Source organism: Haemorhous mexicanus, chromosome 7, assembly GCF_027477595.1.
Source record: "Haemorhous mexicanus isolate bHaeMex1 chromosome 7, bHaeMex1.pri, whole genome shotgun sequence".
Taxonomy (NCBI): Eukaryota; Metazoa; Chordata; class Aves; order Passeriformes; family Fringillidae; genus Haemorhous; species Haemorhous mexicanus.
In genome coordinates this window covers 27129876-27149313 of record NC_082347.1, presented here as the reverse complement: position 1 = coordinate 27149313, position 19438 = coordinate 27129876, and the positions used below count along the sequence as shown (strand labels likewise).

Genomic DNA, 19438 nt, shown 5'->3' with positions numbered 1-19438 from the left:
TCCCTTATGGGCACCTGCTGTTGAGCTGAGATTTTTTTTTTTATCTGCTTGCAAGCCTCAAGGTGATAAGCATGCACTATTTTCTTCAGTAGATGTTTGTTCTAGCCTTCACCTTTCTCTGTAAGCCCAGAATATGAATTCATTTTGGTTTAAACTTGCATTTCACATTTGTGAAGTCTTGTCTCGATAACAGCTATCTTTGGATTGTACCTCATAAATCCATCATTCTGTTTCATCATGAAGGGGTTGCCACCAAACACTGGTGGCTTATTCTACCAAGGATGGGTGATTTGTGGGAGGTAATTACTGTTTAGCCTCTTGATATGCTCTCTCACCAAAAGATGTTTCAAATTAATAAAGTGTTAAAAGGATATATAAAAATATGCAAAGCCCATTTATCAGAAATAAATTTTGCTCCAGGGCACCAAAGTGCAGGTGAGTGGAGTAGCAAAACATGTGCCTGCCCTTTTAAATGAAGAATGGCATCTCAGGGAAATTTATATGGCAGCAATCATTCTCATAATTAAAAATAGTCATCAGCTGTAATATCAGGTGCATTGATGATGTGAGTATACAACATGGCATACCTAAATCAGAAAGAGAATACAAAATCCTGAAATTAAAACTCGACTGTTCAAGAATAGGAGACAGCAGGAAACCAGACTAAGAAAGAAATCTTTCCACCTTTCCTGTATAGGCATCCATATCCTGCTGTCCATTTTGGGACAGGAACCTTCTAACAGTCTTCTAACCCCCATTACATACAAGAGAAAATGTGTCCTTTCTCCAAGCTGGCAGTTATCTTAGTCCCATAAATAGCTTGCTGTAAATCATGCCACAGAACAATAAAATTGCAGGGATGACACCAAAATTAGCTATATGATACAGAAAACCAGAGAAATTTGTCTTCAGCTGAAATTTGAAATGTCGCAAACCTATGTACCACATCCTAAGAGGCTTTGACAGACCCCTCATCAGCACAGCAGTAATTTCCTGCCCTACCATGTATTCTCTCAGTCCTGGCTGCAGGCCTTCCTTGTTTCAGTACGGGTAGCACGTTTGGTTTGCAGTGTGGATATGAGGCAGATCATATGAAAGGGTCAGTGTGGTCTGAACAATGCCTGTGGTCTGAAGCATTAATATTTGATGCAGCTTTGACCAAATTTGCTGCACTGGAGCTCACGTGCTGGGTGGGAGGGGCAGAGGCTGGCAGCACAGTCTGCCTGTCTGTCAAAGGTCTGACTCAGGCAGCTGCCTAGTCCAGCTTCAAAAGCAGCTGTTTGTGTAGAGATTTTACTCTCATATTGCAAAGTCATAGGAATATGTGCCATAATCGTGTCCAGGATTGCAAATAGGGCTGTACATTCATGGGTAATGCTGTTACTTTTGTAACTGCTACTTAAAAATTTAAGGAGACTTCAGATTTACACGGCTGAATTTACAAGTGAATGAAGAAAGATGCTGGAAACAGATTCATCTATTCTTTTCATACTGTGTGTAACATATTAGACTTCCCATAAATCTGCATGGGCAGGGGCATGGTTTAAGCTGAGCCAGTGTACTAATGGTTTGTACTGTCCTTCGTAGCAGGAGTTGTTTGAGTTGCCCATTGCCAACTCCTGGCTGAGGCCCAGTAATGTGAGGTGGGTGGCTGGAAAGGAGGATGCAGATACACACCTGATCTTCCTAGTACAGCCACGAGACTGATGCAGTTGCTCATGAAACCACCCTTCAGACTCACCCCTTCTCACTTCTTTTTGCTGCCAGATTTAGATTATTTATTACAGCTCTGTGAGTGTGAATCTGACCTGTTTGCCATGACAGGCTGTAGCAGAGAAGGTCAGAACAAAGCTGAGCAAGGAAGCTTGAGTTTTCTCAGTCTTGCTCTTTAAGATGCTAGTAACATCACTTCAGACTTGCATCTGGGTAGTCAGCAGGGATAAGTGTAGGTCTAAGGCCATTCAAGCTGACAAATCTCTGACTCATCTCTCATCTCTCCTGGGGTGACACACTTTGCCTATTACTGAGGCCTTTGAAATAAAAAACGGACAAAGGAAAGACAAAAGGGAATTTAACAAAATGTCATAATTAATTCAACAACATTTTAAATCACCAACTGCAGTGTTATTCAATTTTGGTGAATGGGAAATTAAATAAATGCTTTTTTTTTTCAAATCTCAAAGAGCTGAAAGCTCAAAAGTTTAGATCAATCTTTAGAGAGGTATATTTCTAACGGACAGGATTTCTCTCAAGCCAAGAACATTCATTATCTCTGCAATGTTCTTTTCAAGCTTACAGCTCTGGAGAGTGCAATTTATTCATCTGTCAGATTTTATGCACTTCTTGCCAGGGTATCATTTATATATTATTTCTCCAAACCAGAAAAAATATTTTTAGAAAGGGAGAGCAAGCAGAATAAAGCCTTTAAATACAAATCAGCTGATTCAGAGTCCCTTCTCCATTTTCTATCTCCTTCAACCACATTGCCTTGTATTTACCCTTAAGTTAAACCAGTCAGATGAGCTTTTTCTCTCTGTGACAGAATTACAGAAAACAGGATAAGCAGTTTATCCTTTCAATGTGCAAACAAGGCATCTCTTCCAAGCAGATGTATTAGCGAGTCACCACAGCAGGTGCAGCCCAGGGATGCTCACACCCAGCAGAAACGTCTGACCCAGGGGAAAAGGAAGGTCCTGCTGCATGGCAAAGCACAGAGGAAGGGGCCTGTGGCTCTGTAATTCTGTTCTTTGCTCACTGTGCAAAGTGTGCAGTTAATGAGATACTGCTGCCACTTTCTGTTCTTGCGCTGTCCTAAGGCTCGTTCTGCTGCTCTTCCCTCAGCGCTCACGTGCCTGCACACCGCCTGTGCATCCTCACAGCTCTCCCTTGGGAAGTCTGGAGCCAACAGGAGGCTGTTCATACAGACTTTAGGAAGGCAGATGTGCAGGATCTGCAATCATACCCATGATTCCATTCAAGGGTATGTCAGCCTTAAGTTACAGAGCTCTGCAAGATGTTTCCTTGTCCGCCTCTACTTCCACCTGACACAGGAATGCTGCTATCACCACCTGGTTGCCTGGTAATTCCTTTAATAGGACCATGTTTCCAATTGCTAAGATTCACACTGAGCTTCAAACACCATGCCCTGTGGCCCTAGTGAGCAACTATGGAAGATGTCTTCCGTCACAGTTTGGACACTTAATGGGGAATTGTGGCAGATCTCTGAGTCTAACAGTTTGAAGCAGGGAATTGAAAATTGGGTGGTAGGGAGGACTTCAGATTGATTGAGGTGGTATGCTTTATGTATTGTATGAGAAATCTTCCAAACACCCTGAAAATTAAGAGAAGAGATGGATCTCAGCACCTTATCACCACGTGCAGTGCTGTATGGCTGGACCTGAAAGCAAAAAGGCTGTCCTCCACAGCTCTTGGTGACTTCCCAAAAGATAAGACGTGGCTTTAGCAACACATGTAATGAAGGAAAGACAAAGAGGTTGGGGACCGAGCCGTCACTGAGAAAAGCGCATGAGAGCTGGCTGGCATTAACCTGTGACAGAGAGCCGGGGAGCCGCAGGAGGCTGTGGGCTGTGGGGGGGATGTTGATCACACATGGGCTGAAGGAGGCAGGTGACAAATGGCTGAGGAGATGAGGACTGAGTCTGGCCCGAGGAGGAGGACGTGGATCGGAGATGGGGAGGGGACGCCGGGAAGAAAAGTGGGTCTGTCACGGTGCGAGGCTGGAGCGAGTGCGTGCCCCAGCCCTTCGCTGCTCTCCAGCGCGGGCCGCGGCGGGCGCTTATCGCTTGGCCACACGCGTCCTGCACGTGACGGGCCCGCGTGTCCCCCGCCAGATAACGCCCGTGGTGTCACCAGGTGCCACGAAATGAAAGCTGTCCCGCATTGACCCTTTCTCCTCTCTTGAACACCTGGCAATTGCACCTCCCAGTCTGTGCTATGAGCACGCTACCATCAAGGCCCCTTTATGCCAAACGCCGGGACAGACCAGAGCCATTCCCTGTTTCCCTTAGCCGCCTGTGCACCACTGTCCCTCAAACCTGCTCCGTAGGTAAACTGCTGTTGTTTCCATGCGTGTCCCTGCAGTGGCAGCTGTCGCAGTGCCGAGCAGTGCCCCAGCACAGCCTCCGGGGCAGGTTCAGTTCTGCCCTCCGAGACCGGCGCGTCGCGCCCGCCAGGCGGGGGGCGCAGGGCAGAGCGGCGGCCGCGCTCGGAGCTGCCTCACACGGCCCCGGTGACTCACGGGCACCTCGCAGCCCGAAAGGGCAGGGCCGGCGGACACACGGAGCCCGCAGCCCCCCGGGGCCGCCCCCGCCGGGGCCCTCGGCGTGAGGGGAAGGCAGAGCCGGGCCAGCCCCGCGGGCCGGGCCTGGAAAACCCCCGGGAAGCCCAGGAATGAAGAAGCGCGAGGCCGTAGCTGGTGGAGATAAGGACGTCGTGCCGTCCTGCTCCTTAGAAAATACACACCGGGACTAGTTCTGCGATTTAAAAGTGATTTATTTTCTCTGATTAAGCATTCAAAGTTCCGTTTGGGTTTTTATCTGTAGAATCGTACAAACACGATTTTCGTCTGCGGAACGAGGGAAATAATTTTCATGCATAAGGTGAGATGCACAACTGTTCACATTGTTACAGGGAAGAACAGCAAACCTTGTATCGTATAGCACCAAGAAGAATTTTAATTACAGTGTGAAAGAAAGGTACCACAAAAGCTTCTTGTTTCATGGTATATCATTTAGGCTGACGTTTTTACTCTGAAGTATATGCTGTTTTCCAAGCAACGAAAATTAAGCTTCTCATTAAAAAATTAAAATATACCTGTTTAAAAAATTTACACTTTCTAAAAATTAAGATATTAAATTTTACTTTTTTCTTTGCATAGCATATTTTGAACTTTGAAACGGATAAGAAAATCTAACAAAATCAAAAACCCAACCCCAAAAAATTGATTCTTCCTTTCCTAGTTTTCCCTTACCCTAGCCTGGTCAAACAGCAGGAACTAATTATTGAATATGTACAACTACATCGTGAACTTGCACATTCTTCTGAGAATTTAAGCCTACAGTCCTGCTCCTTTATTTATTACTATAAAAATGGCACTAAAGAGTTCAAATTTTACTGTCCAATAAGTCACTTCTACTTGACTTTCAAAAATATTTTGGGAAGTGCCAGCTCTAATGACTCAACAAGTAACCCAAAAATTAATACTTCAGGTCTTTCACTCTCTTGCACCACCATAAATAAAACACCCAGTTTTGTTGTTCATTTCAAAGATGATGAACTAGATGTGACAAGCAATTTCAAATACTTACGCATATCCATTACCTGTAGGCACAGGTAACTTGTTGGAAATAGCACTAATTAATGCACTATAAATAATGCAAAAGAGGAGATCTATTAAACTTCCTTTTTGACAAGAAAAAGGTAGTAACGTGTAACATTAAACTGAGCCAAAGGAAAGACCTGTTGAGTAAGGAGATGTGATTTGATGGAGTTGCTGCTCAAGAACAGAACTTCACACTTGCCCAAAGCATCCGAGACTGCCGGGGCCAGCAAGGGCAGGATCACTCTCCTCTCCTGAGAGTTTTGGCCATTCTCACTTTCAGGACCAGGAAGAAACATCACAAATAGTGCCGAGCTGCTGTGGCTCTCTGGGTACTGCAGTGCTCCCCACTCTCATTACAGCTCCCCAAACAGGGCACTCTCCCCTGCAATGCCAGAGCACCAGGACTGTGCACAGTGGTGCCAGGACGTTTCTGGTATGGCTGCTGGGGGCATCTCAGCATGTTCAGTATACCAGAAATTACCACCAGCCTAAGTAGAATAATTTATTCACTGTGCTATCCCTTAGAGGCTTATTTATTATACACATAAATTGATAACTTGGCTTTGATTTTGAGCTGCAGTCCATTTTCTGAACAATTGCTTCTGCTGAGCTGCTGGTCATCCAGATCTATTAAATCTTTCCACACAGTTTTGAGAAGGTAAATTATTTACTTCAGCTTAAGGAAAGTACCAGATTTGTTACACTATAAATGCATACTTCACAAAAGTAGACAGACATTGGTTTGCTTCCATGGTATATGGTGGCTCCAGGGGATTAGCAAGGCAGCTCATCTGGCATCTTTGTAACATCTCTGTCACAGATCTCTGTGACACCATTGCCAAATTAAAGCTCAGTCCAACAATCTATGAAATTATGGGACTCTGATTATTTCTATCCAAGAAAGAATGTATCTATCTACATAGACACTGTGTAATATTTCTATCCCGTAAGTGGATCTCAGATCAAAACAAAAACAAAGGCTTCCAGGACTATTAGCTATTCAAAAAGTACTTAAGATTATTTAAAATGACTAGCCAAGAGTTTATGCCAAAACCATTGTTAAGATATACATATTTCATAATCTAGGGCTATCAATAGACTACAAGGCAACACATTTACTCCAGCTGTCAGGCCAGCTTAAGGATTTAGTTATCAATTATCTCAACTGCCTTTATTTTTTTTAGTGTCTGTTGGGTAGAAAATGTGGAGCTAATAAAGTCAATGAGAATTCTGATAATTTTATTCTGTTGCTTTCAAAGAAACTTAGGACTGTTTAGACACTACAAGCTGTCCCGAAATGAAGGTCCTGTCTTCACTCTAAATTACTCAATTCTACATTTAAAAAAAGCCTAACACATATTATTAGCTGTACAGCACCACAGTTGTGCATTGGTAGTTCACACAGTAACACGACCCCTTTTCCCAGGAATTTATAATTTTTACACAATGACATGACAGACAGACATGGTTATCAGACAAGAAGTGCAAAATGGCATGCAACTCATACGCATTATCTTCCATCTCAACGTTATTTTTATGAACTGGCTCACAGTGTGGGCCAGCACCCCAGCTCACACTTACACTTTGTATACATTGAGCTTAATACAATCTTTTGCATTTTCACATTCATAGTATCTTTAAACTAACAATTACTGACATTTAAACTCAAGTGGACAATCCAAACTACAAGCATTCTTTATATATGCATTCTTCAAGTTACACAGAGCCTACAAGCTATTCCACTCTTAAATATTCTACTCTTCCTACTTACAGGGAAAGGCTGCATAAGGTACATTTTTCTTAGCTTATTCACAGCAATAGAATCATGTTGTGCATACAGCAGCAGATGTCTCCTGCTTCATTTGAGTAGCACCTGCTTTCAAATTATTTCTGCAATTGTTCTACTTGCTCAAATCTTCCACTTTGCTGAGCTCCAGCAGCAGCCCAGGGTGGCTCTCCAGGCTTGGACATACTGTAGGTGCCATCTTTGTTTAACTTCATGGGTAAAGCTTCCCAGGATTAGAAGACAAACTCTAATCACAGAAAAAATATCCTAGGGCACATGTATGGTGCCTGCACATAGTGTGTGCCAGTGCTAAAGGGACACCAGTGACACTTTGGGCTGGTGTGACAATGGCAGTGTCTGCTCACCTCACCATGGGAGGGAGATGTCACGCAAGGTGAGGTGAGCAGCAGCCATCTCTGCCTTTGAAGGTGACACACAGAGTAGCAGAACTAAACAATCAGCTTGTGGAGATGACAGATCCAGTTATACATACAGATTCCTGTCTTCCTAAAATACATTTAATGCCACAGAATTGTCACTATTACTTTCTCTTCCTACAATCTTATCTGGAAATGATCTGTGAACAGAATTATTTGCATAGATTTTTTCAGACTCTTGAAACTTCCCCCTTAACAGGTATGTGCCAGTGAATGATATGGGTATCTCCCAGTCAAAACAACTTCACTTCGACTAATGGGTTTTAAGAAATTGGTTGTTAAAAACACTTCTATGCCCCAGGCCCTGAAGAACTGTTAGCAGACTGAAAGTTACTGTAATGCCAATGGGATAAAGTGAGGAGGTGCTGAACTTTTTGACAGCTGACTGACTCTGGAGCACTGATGGGCACTAAGGCTTGAGAACTTCCCTGACTTTCACATACATGTACAAATAATTGTTTGGGTTAAAATTTGTCCTGCTAAGCTTACTTCGTTCCAAAGCCAGCTGAAAAGTTTAAAAAAGACTAATTGAGCACTATTACTGTGAAATGTTAATGTATTTCTGGTGTTTTAAACTAGTTCCTACATTGCCTTGTCAAGTGCACCACTTTTAGTACTACTCAGGAAATTTCTGAGAACTCTGTACACTAAAAGGCATCGCACCTAAAATTTACATCTTCAAAGGGCTGCCTTTTCACTGACATTTGCACACCCAGATTTTCTACATTCAATACCCCACAATACCATTTTTGCACATGCTCTGAAATGAGTCAGTCTTAACCATGTAAAATGCACTAGTATTGGTCTCCTACGTCTGCCTGGAACTCACAAATAGCTCTTCCTTCTCTGCTGTCACAGGAGTTCATCCTTTACAACAGACTTCATATTAAACATATGTTCTTCTATACACAACACAGTGGTTAGCTGAAGTTACCAAAACATCAACCTCATTTCCATTTTCTATTAGATTCTTCCCTAGCCTGTTCTTCCCACTTTCCAGGTTACTAACATAGGCCGAGGACCTCCCTTCACTCCCCTCTGTGGAGCCTGTGCTGATTCTGTAAGTGCTCCCCACCAGAGCAGATGTGTGTTTGAGCCCACACGTACCACAGGACACCCAGTTCTGTGTACAGGTCGGGGGGAGGGCTGGAAAGGGTCCTGAGTTCCAGCTGCTGCTCCAGTAAAATTTTACATGCCTTTGGTAGTCACTGGAGAAGTACCACAACTCCTTGCTTCCCTTTCTGAAAAGGAAGCTGAGCAGACAGTGAAAATCCTTAATAGAAATCTGATGCAGAAGGAAGCATATCTAACACCCAGTAAAGTGGTGGCAAATCCTCAGAAAGATGTAGGATTTAAACTTGGATGCCTCTCTGGAGTTGCCCAAAGGCTAAGCCTGGTCACTTCCTTGCACTTGGAGCAATCCCGTCCATTTTGTCTTCCCCCACCCACTGCACAGTCAAGGAATTTAACTGGGAATTGTGCACTGCACCACTAAAGACAGAGTCTTAAAAATTAACAGTGGCAAATGCCCATCAATGTGATGTCTACATCCTTTAATGCTGCACTTGGGCTTAGAAATGTTAATTTAGAAAGCCATAAATATTTTTCTTAAATTCTGTTTAGATGCTAGTTCAAGTAAGTTGGTTTAATTGTGATAATCTCCTGGGCCTTAGGCCTTACACACTTTGCTCCTTTGAACTGCAATTCAAATTTCACCCGCTATTACCAATCTACTCCACCCCCAACAGATACTGTAACTTATATTCTTTGAATGGTAAATAGAAATGTTTCAAATAAAAGCCTTTCAGCAGAATCTGTATAGGCCAGGCTTCTTTTAAAATTCCAAGGTACAAAAGGGGCCTGACTTTCTGATCTCTTCTGGCTTTAAAATACCCAGAGGTGCCTTGTACTAGCAACAATATTAAAAACTGACTTGCAAACCAAATATTTCAGAGCTGGATTTGAATATCATGTTAGGTAGGAGCTCAAGCAAAGGCCCCAGTGTCACTGTGGATGCCCATGTCAGCTCAATCGTTACCTTCTCAAAGAACATGGGGAAAATGTACAAAAATGTAAAAGATAATGGTTTTTCACTTTACAGCAGACCTACAGTAAAAGCACACTAGCCAGTTAAGTAGGCAGGGAAAGGTAAAATTCTGCTGATCCTGTTTTAAAACAAGAGCTAGATAATAATAAATGAAGTTAAAAAGGTGTGTAACACTTTTCCAGATGCTGTGATTACAGTGTGGAACACATTATCAATAAGGGCTGCTCACATCCAAGCACTTAAATAATCTGAACAAGCTCAAGCATTCCTTTTATGGCTAAATGGTATTAGTTAAAATAGATTTGGATAACTTGATTTTTTATGAGACAGTTAAGTCAGTAAGTCAAGATTTACACCAACCCCTAACAACTGGGAGTGGACAAAGCCCTGGTGTTGGGGAAAAGTAATTTTCTAGGCGGGCTGTTGGAATTTATTTCTCCCCTAAGAGTACCAACCACTCTTCCCAATGCCAAGGACAAAACCTGTCTCTCTTAATGCTGCTCACTGTCATGTATTACTTCAAGGAGTCTCCACAGACTTGTACCTTTATGCTGTCAGAACTGACATTATTTACTACTTTAACAATCACACACTCCTCACCTTCTGAAATGTAGTCTTTTGGTGTGCATAGAAGAAAGAAAATGACCAGGCAAAGTAATTTCTCCAAAGCAACACTGTAAAGCTGCACTAGGCAAGATTCAGTCTGGCTGCAGCCATGCCATAAATTTAGTTTCATATTTGATAATTAAAATTCTGTCTTGTGCAAATATTTCTACTTTATATTACTACGTTTTTCATACACTTAGAGGGCAATAGAGGTGGATCTACCTAAGAGGTGTGGGATGCCACGTGGGGAAGTCCTCTGAAACTCCCCAAGAAATGCATGGGAGCACTTCTGCAGCAATGCTATTTGGCCCAAACTAGTCCAGCCGGATAGCAGAAAATCCCAGTTAATGTCTAATAAAAAACATGCACAGACTGATAGATGTAACATTACCAGTATGGAAAAATTAAAATGAAACAAATTAAGAACTCCAAATATTAAATTCAGATTGTTTATTGTAAACAGAATAACTCTAGCACTCTGTCATACTGGCTGTGTCACATGCACCCAATTCCACATCAACTGCTTAAAATAGCACTTGCAAAAATTACAGTTATGTAATAATAATTTATGGTTTCTTACATAAACTAATTGACAAGCACTAAAATTGAATTACAGTGTATTCTAGGTAGTTCTTTATTGCTTGTAGACACTGCAGCTTTGGATTCATTAAAATGAACCCATTAGTATGCCTGAGTTTATCAAAATTTACTGCTATATCAAACTCAGAAACTGTAAAATGCTGGAGAACACTTAAAAGCAATTAAGAGTTGTTGGAAAACTACATGGGTTTCCACATCCAGTCACAGAACTTTGACAGTGTATGTTTTTTTCCTCTGGAAAACATGATTGGTGAGCTTGTGTTAGATACATTACAATTCCAATTTATTTATATAATCTGTTAAGAGTTGAGAGTACTTCCATGAATATATATATATATATTTATTTTTACACACAATAGGAGCCATTTCATTATATTCACCATATGGGTGGTATATTTAAATACTAAATCCCAAAATATATATTTTTGTAATATGTTGTCAAAACTTGTAATATATATAATACAAATACTTTTACTAAAGGAAAACTATGAACAAAAGAGAAATGCAAGGGGGCAAAAAGCCTCATGAGAAGGATCCATGAAAAATGTGAGCAGAGACATCTTTACTGGTTTTCTTTAGACTGTATTTATTTTTTTTTCTCTTCATTAGGCTAAAAAAGATGCTAGTGGCCTTCCTTGGCAACAGGTTACATCACAAACTCCCACCAAATTTATTAAAAAGACACTGAAACGTGTACCATTAACCTTTGAAAAAACTTTTAAATGGACCTTATTTATTCAGTTAGAAGAGACTCCCAAGCCCAACTTAAGGCCCTTTCCCTGTCAGGCATTCATTTAATTTGGCCTCAGAGCCGATGTAAGAACCAACATTGATTCAATCACAGAACAGCCCTACTGACTACACCAGGATTCTGATGTTTGACACATGTGCCTGTCACATCAGGGGATTACTTGCAGGCTCTTTTAGTAAGAAGCAAGTTCTCAGTAACACCTCTGATGAGCAGATTTTATACCTTCACTGCTTTACATACTCTGTCCTATCTGAGTAAGTGCCATCTCTTTTATGTATTACAGAGGTAGGAGAACTTCATGCTCCTTGCCTTTTCCTATCTGGGTGCTGTCCAAGAACAAGACCACTCTGCAGAAGTCATTAAAGTTGGTGAGACACCTTATATTGTTTTATCATTTTACTACATTATGGAATCTATCTATCAATCTATATATATAAACATTATTTCAGCCTAGTTCTTGATCCTTCTGAGTTCTGCCTTCTTCCCAAAAGCAGGAGCAAACCCTTTGTGATGTAACCTGAAGCACAGGCTGTGCTGTAGCACTGCTACCCCAGCACTGCACTGTCCCAAACACCTTCCTGAAGGACAAGAAGGACCCATACAAGTATCAAAATAATGATGTATCTGACTCATCAGAGAGCCCCTATTTGACATGCACCTGTTCTTGAGTAAAGAACTTGTGTGTGTTTAAAGTTATTTGCACTAATGAGTGCTTTGCTGGACTGAGACCCAACACAACAGGTGAGGCAAAACAGACTGAGTTCTCCATCAGGACATATGCAACTGAAAACAAAAGATGACACCAAAGAAAGTATTTGATATACCAAATGGACAGTTCACAGTAATGCTATAAAACTGAACAGGATGTTGACAGTATCAAGAGACTGGGACAACACTTTTGGTAACAAAAATAAGATGCACTAATAAAGTGTTTCCAGCATTTTACTAGTTTTAATATAAAATGTCCCCAAATCTGTATAGAAAGATTAAAATCATGCCCTTATCTTCAATTATTCTCATTAAGACAATTCTCTCACCTATTACTGTGTTGTCAAATTTTCTTTTTTTCTGCCCCACTGGTCTTCATAAAACTTAAATAGAAAATATGTTGGTTGCATTAAGGATCAATTAAAAAAGTATCATTCAACACATCACTTCAAAAAAATGTGAAAGTCTCTATTTTTAAGAAAAATTGTTGACCCCATCCCAAAAAGGACTTACTTATCTCACCCCCTCCAAATCCCAATAAGATAATTATTGGGATACTAAACGGTGTTTTTCAGGAGTAACAAGCACATTTCAAGCAACTTCATTTGCTCTGGAGGGTTATTTCATCAAAATGAAATTCTGAAGGGATATGTTATTTTAAAAATATACTGCATCTACAAGTTTTTTATTATTATTGTTTCAGTTGATTTTGGTTTTTAACAGGTTGTCTGTAATATAAATGACACATGACCACAACTGATTTTTATATACCCTCTATCCCTAACACACAGCTAATGTCAAATTAACCAAGAAGGATTTTGGGACTTTCATAATGAACAGAACCATTTATCCCAATGATCTTTAATAATTTTGTTCATCACAAAGTCCCCTGAAACCATGTCAGTACTGATCATTTGCATTTCTCCATCCATTGGGGTTCTTCACAGTTTTGCAGCCATGAAATTGATATGTGGTTTCACCAGCGGGAAGAGCGGCAGACTGCGCTTGAATTCTGTCATATTTTCAATCACACTTGGCTGCAAAAAAGTGCATGCAAGAAAAAGTCTGCTCAGTATCTTCAAAGTGGCAAATTCCTTTGTGGCTTTTCATTTCAACTGTTGCTACAGCTACATATAAATATACCTGTCTTGCTCTTTTCTACAATATTAGTGAGTCATACTCCATTATTACAGGAACCTCCAAAATACAATGTTATTTCTTGTTAAACAACCAGTTAGATATTTATATCATTCAAACAGCTATAATGCAGTAACTGCATTGCTAACAACATCAGAATCTCCAATAAATGCAGAGCTGATCTTTTCATTTTCATTCTAATTCAGAGCACCCCACCTGTCCTTTAAACATCAGACTAAGATCATAACCACAATAGCTATTCTATGCACTATTATTTTTAGATGTAGTAACAAAGTAAGCTTCTAATATTTCAGTCATAATGGCTAATATATCCTTATACAGAAATTTCTGCTCATGGCACCTTACAGGTGAAATAATGTTCTTCTGATGAAGAACACAGACATATTACACTGTGAAAAGTTAACCACCTGTTGGGACAAACACTGCCATCCTTCAAGAAAAGTCACCGGAGGTCTAATAAGGGCCCAGTGCTGTCCTATCCAACCACAGAGAAATCTGTAATACTTGTATGAACAGAATTTGCCAAGTTGTTTCCTCCACAATTAAACACATTGACAAGAATGTGCATTAATATTTCAGGCTTTAAGAAAATGATCAAGCAGTTGGTTTTGCTGTTGCTTTGAGGTTGGTGGGTTGTTTGGGTTTTTTTAAACAAAGATGATAAATTTGTTGATGCATATGCATCTCTATCTTGACACCTGATTAATCTGATCATATACAATCAGTATTTTCAGACAATCATCTGTATTTTATCCACAGTGCAAATACCCAGTGCAGTTTACTACTGCTATTAGCTTTTGTTTCAGAGGACTAAAAAGAATTGAGGAAAATGGACAAATTGATAAAAAGAAAAATCAGCAAAATCCCTGTTGTTAGTGAGGACAAAAATGCAGGTAGAAAAGAGCTAAAACATCAGCCCCATGACAGCAGCAATTTCCAGAGGTCTGTTTCTCCCTATAAATTTATGTTTAATGATACAAAACTTCTAGATTAAGAATGCAGGCTAGGATTTTTTTTTGATTGTTGTTTCTTTTTACCTGTGGTAGTGGTGGTGCTGGTGCCAGGTTCACATCATTTTGGCATGGAAATTCTCCAACAACAGGGCCTATTTAACATCAGAAAAATTAATTTGGGACCATAATTTAATGACTATCTTTTACATAAACGATTAACTGCTTTCTCTTATAAGACAGGTCTCTAAATAAAGCACCTTTATTTAAATATTTAAAGTTAAAAATGTTAGATATTTAAATTTTGAAGTATCACTAAATAAGGTTTTATAACATTTTGCTTTTATATTACAAGTCTGTCTTTAGAAATACAGATATTGATCCATTATTTTATCTGAAAACATGAGCTGAGGCAGGGGCTTTTATTCATTTTACTTACACATAAAGAAAACGCAGAAATAAAAATTTCTAATCTGTTGATCAATCAACACTTAAAACTGCTTCTCAGTACAAATTATGAGAACAGTAGCAAATGCCAGTGGTACATACAAGAGCAGTGCAAGAATCATTTGATAAGAACATGCCTACAGAAGTGTAGAGGTTTCTCCAGGTACCAATAATCTGGACAGCAACCCCAAGTATTCCCTGCCTATAACCATGCACATCCTACTCCAATTACCCCAAAACTTATTTTTGCATTTCTAATCCCTTTTTTTTTTCATGGCATAAGAGGGGGAAAATGGCAGATTAAAAGATTTAGGACTGGGGAGCTGTTTTAGGACTTGTTATAATTTCTGTAAGCAATCACTTGTCAGGTTGTCTTGCAAGCTCACCCTTGTCTTGGGAAGATACCATTCCAAGCAAGTAATAACCAATCTGGCAATACAATTACTATACTTTAAGTAGTCTTCTCTAGATAGGAAAAGTTTTTGAACTATTTCTATTTAGCAATTACCAGTCATGAAAACTGGAAAGGTGCTTTGAAGCAAGTCTTCCTTACTCAGCTGCAAAGCCACAATTTCTACACTACCATAAAAATCAGTCCTGAGGCAGAAGGGAGTTTTCATGACATGCACACAGTATGAGCTTCTCTCTGTACTACACACCAGCTTTTAATATTTTTGACTTTGCAAACAAATGCATGTTGGAATTTAAGTCCAGTATAAAATGGTGAAAGATTTGCAAACAAAACCTTAGAAGTTTTTCCTCTCAGTTTATTCCTATTAACCAGAAACACTTCTATAGCCTTTTCCTTCTTGAATTCTAAAATGGAACAATACAGTTTAGAATGCACAACCCATCTATATTACTTCAAAATACAACCGAAACAAAAGTTGACCTTCTTAAGTTTAAATAAAATGTTTGACATTCCCAGAGGTTTTGGTTTTTGTTTTCCCCTTTGAGGGTGGTTGAATACTATTCTGGACATTCATTGCTGGTTTGGCAAAAAAAATGCTCACACTGGATTGATAACTGCACATTCTAATTTTGGGCTGGTTGGGAGGTTTTCTTCCCTATAGGACTATTACAAAGTTTTATGTTTGTTTGAAAATATCTTGTTGAAAACAGAAGTGCTATTTTAGGATATATTGTTTTATTATCAATACACTTCAAAATATTGATAAGCTGAAAAATTTGTCTAAAAAAACAACAAAAAATCTGAAACACCCATGTGAAGTACACCTAGCATAAAACGCAGCTCCTTCCTCTGAAAGGTATATAATCTCCAAAGCTGAGTTCTTCTTACAGTGGATTTGTATGATATAACATGGCTATCTGTAACTATGACTTGCTGGAACAGGAATTAAATTAGACAGGATAAAATATTATATTCAGCACAATACTTACAGGAATCCATTTCCCTTGCAAGGACATGTACTGATACCTTGTGTCTTCTGGGAGCATCTATTGCCAACAGCACCTACAGTAAAAAATATCAAGTCCTTCAGGTGTAGGAAGCATTCCTTAGACATTATAAAATAGTAAAAAGAGTGAGAGCATTTAAATTTTAATTTAGACCTTAAAATGGGGGATGAATTTTGGGATGTGCCTTCAACTATTATTAAAAGTCATCCATACACTACCCTGAATTATTTTACCATCAAGTTAAGCAATTCATGTACTGCTTGGAACTCAGAAAAACTGTAAGTAATAGAAATTTGGCCATTAACTATCAGAGTATCAGGAATGCAACCTAAAATCTCTACAGAACTTTCAATCTCTAGCAGCCTCCTGGAAGCACATCACCCTGAACACAATCATTAAATTCAGCTAGACTATCCAATCTAGCCTGTTATTTCTGCTCTGGAATGCTGGATAACCGTGTACTGAGCACTGGTGTAAGCAAAACATAAGATATTCCCACAAACCCAGAATATGTATACTCATTCAAAAATTCTCATTTATTAAACAACAGGTACTGAAACTCCATTTACTAACCTGGCATTTGCTGCATAACTTCATGTAGGCTATCGTAAAATTAAAAAAATTAAAAGTAAAAAACCCCCTCTGCCCAACAGAGGCAAAAAGAAGGCAGACACACACAAGCCCATGCTTCTTCACGGGCAGAAATTTGTCCATCCAATAATAAATTCTGAAGACATTAAGTTGATCTTATTTTCCAAAGAACTCCCTGTGCTACCAGCTACTCCGTAAGTAATAGAATTCCATGAGCACTTTGCAATATAGTGAAATACCAAAGTCTATTACACATTAAAAACCAGACAGAATGATGCCTAATTTTTTTTTTATACTGGTGGGGGGTGACAGGGACAGGACAGGGACACATTTGAATCACTTACATTGGATATCCATCCGAGTTAACATGTACATTTACTGTACCATTATGCTGTTCCTTTGCTCTGCCTAACCATTAGAGGAACAAAACCCCCTACTGATTTACAGTGAACAAAGCTTTAAAAATATCTGTTTCATTCACAATTCATTCCCATAAAATAAGCTGAATCACTGATTGGCTGAAGAAAAAGATAAAAGAACAAATGGGCAATTTTGGCCAGGCTTGGTCATAGAGCAGCACATTTTATATCCATAAAGAAAAGATAAATGAAACAAGAATAAGAGCCAGCAAGGAAAAAAAACCACAACAAAATCCTATCATTCGGTGCAATTTTTACAGTTGCTATTAAACTAAGCAATATTCAGGAAATAAAAGATACCAGCATTCATTTTACCACCTACCTAAAACAGGTGTCAGTACATCCCTTCAGAGCACGCACAAATAAGATTCAGTTGTATCTCCATCTCATTCTAAGTAACAGTTTAGCTGCATGACTAACTTACCTTGTAGAACTGTATAATGTCATCCTTGGTCAGGGTCTTTAGATAAGCCACTTCAATGTTATCTGCACAACAACAGTACAAATTGGAGTAAGTCTGCAGATCACAGCTTGTTATTAGCACACTGCTTACACAAAGTATACTTCTTTGAAATTCAAACGCTGTAATTGACTGCAAATGAAAAGCTTTTCATTGTTATCTTTCAAGTTAATACTTGCTTCACTAAAAGTGTCAGTAGAACCTTGGCAGAAAATTACACTTCAGTAAGTCTACTTGATTTGACTTACTAAAAAATGCACATTTGAAGAATACTGATTGCACTGTGGGATATTCAGTAGCTAAAATAGACATGCCTACTTTTGTACGTTATCTTCAAATCAGTTATACATTTCTAATGCAAACTGGTAATAGATGGCTTTTATTCACAGTTAGGAAACAGGATGGTAGGACATACTTTTACAGAAATGTTAAGGAATGGTACCTACATACCCCTTAAGAAGTAGTCACACCTTTAAGATATCTGGGACAATGTGTTTCAGTTGCTACATTCCTTCATATTAATTAGACTGTCATGGACTAATCACCTAATATCACTGCTGCTTAAGCAGAAAGGTCTCCTGTAGGCGTGCTTGCTTTTCTTAGGATTAGCAAGAAGATCAAGGAAGAAACACGTGCAAGAGACGAGAGAGTGAACAAGCCTGTAATGCAGGCTAAAGTAATATGAAGTTCTATATGGAGGAAATAAAAAAATCAACAATACAGTTTGGAAAACTAGGTGAGATTTGGGAGAAAACAGTAAAAGTAGTAATATTAAAAATGTACAAAGAAAAAAATCCTTTCACTGCTTAAGGCTGGAATATGAATTTCTGATTTTGACAATTCTAGTCATATTAAAATAATTAATGACATAAAATTACTAGTGGGCAGAGGGGAATTAAAGATATAAAAGTCAAGGGAAATAATAAGTAGAATTTAGGTATTAAAAATATGGCTACATTTAGCAGTAAGAAATTCCAAAGAGATACTATTGATCCAATTATGGTATAAACAGAAACACTTAAGGCTGAGAAAAAACACAGTTTCACCAGACACAAAAAAAAAGTACTTGAAGTGATAAGTTTCCATTCCACTTCTTATGCTCAGGCATGAAACTTCTCAGTAGCTCTTACTCTCTCTACACCAAGCTAGATGACAAGTCAAAACTCTTCATTATTAATCAGCTCAGTGAGTCATCGTGAAGCAAAAAGACTGTATTTGCTATCATGGAAAGCCAATATGGTACACATAAAGCAGAAGAGAAGTCACAGAATACAGAATGAGTTTTATGGAGGAAGCATATTATGCATGAAGACAGAAAATTAGAGCTGTGAATAAGAGTCGAGACATGAAACTGTCAGGAAAAACTAATCTGTACCTAAAATGTTTTTTTTTTTAATGTTAGAAACTGTATTACTCATGTGTCTAACTGTATTAGTAATGTATTTCAGTTTGGTTTTTTTAAAATTTAAAATACATTTTTAAAGTATTTAAACAAATACAACTTAAATATTGTGCAGGACCACACAGTAAAGAAATGTCAGTCCATTTTCAGCAGGAATACTAGAAGCTGTATCTCATTTGGTCTCCTACAAACCTATAACCTTCAAAGCACCACAGATGAAAAAAACCAAAAAATTAGTGTTTCTTCAAATCCACTCTAAGCTGAGACAGACTGCATGTTAGTTAAGATACTTGCTGTTGCCTCTGTCAGCACTCCC

At 39.1% G+C, this 19438-nt stretch overlaps 1 protein-coding gene across 5 annotated transcripts in view; it reads right to left on the bottom strand.

Annotated features, from left to right (window-relative positions):
* Positions 1-10652: 10652 nt before the first annotated feature.
* IDE (insulin degrading enzyme) overlaps positions 10653-19438 on the bottom strand; it is a 52793-nt gene continuing 44007 nt past the window's right edge. For all 5 annotated transcript variants that reach the window (XM_059851654.1, XM_059851652.1, XM_059851651.1 and 2 more), the window contains 4 exons: positions 17685-17746; positions 16233-16305; positions 14472-14539; positions 10653-13313 (listed from right to left, as the gene is read on the bottom strand). In XM_059851654.1, the coding sequence (XP_059707637.1) occupies positions 13218-13313; positions 14472-14539; positions 16233-16305; positions 17685-17746 (299 nt within the window). In that variant the 3' untranslated portion in view covers positions 10653-13217. The remainder of the gene's footprint in view (positions 13314-14471; positions 14540-16232; positions 16306-17684; positions 17747-19438) is intronic.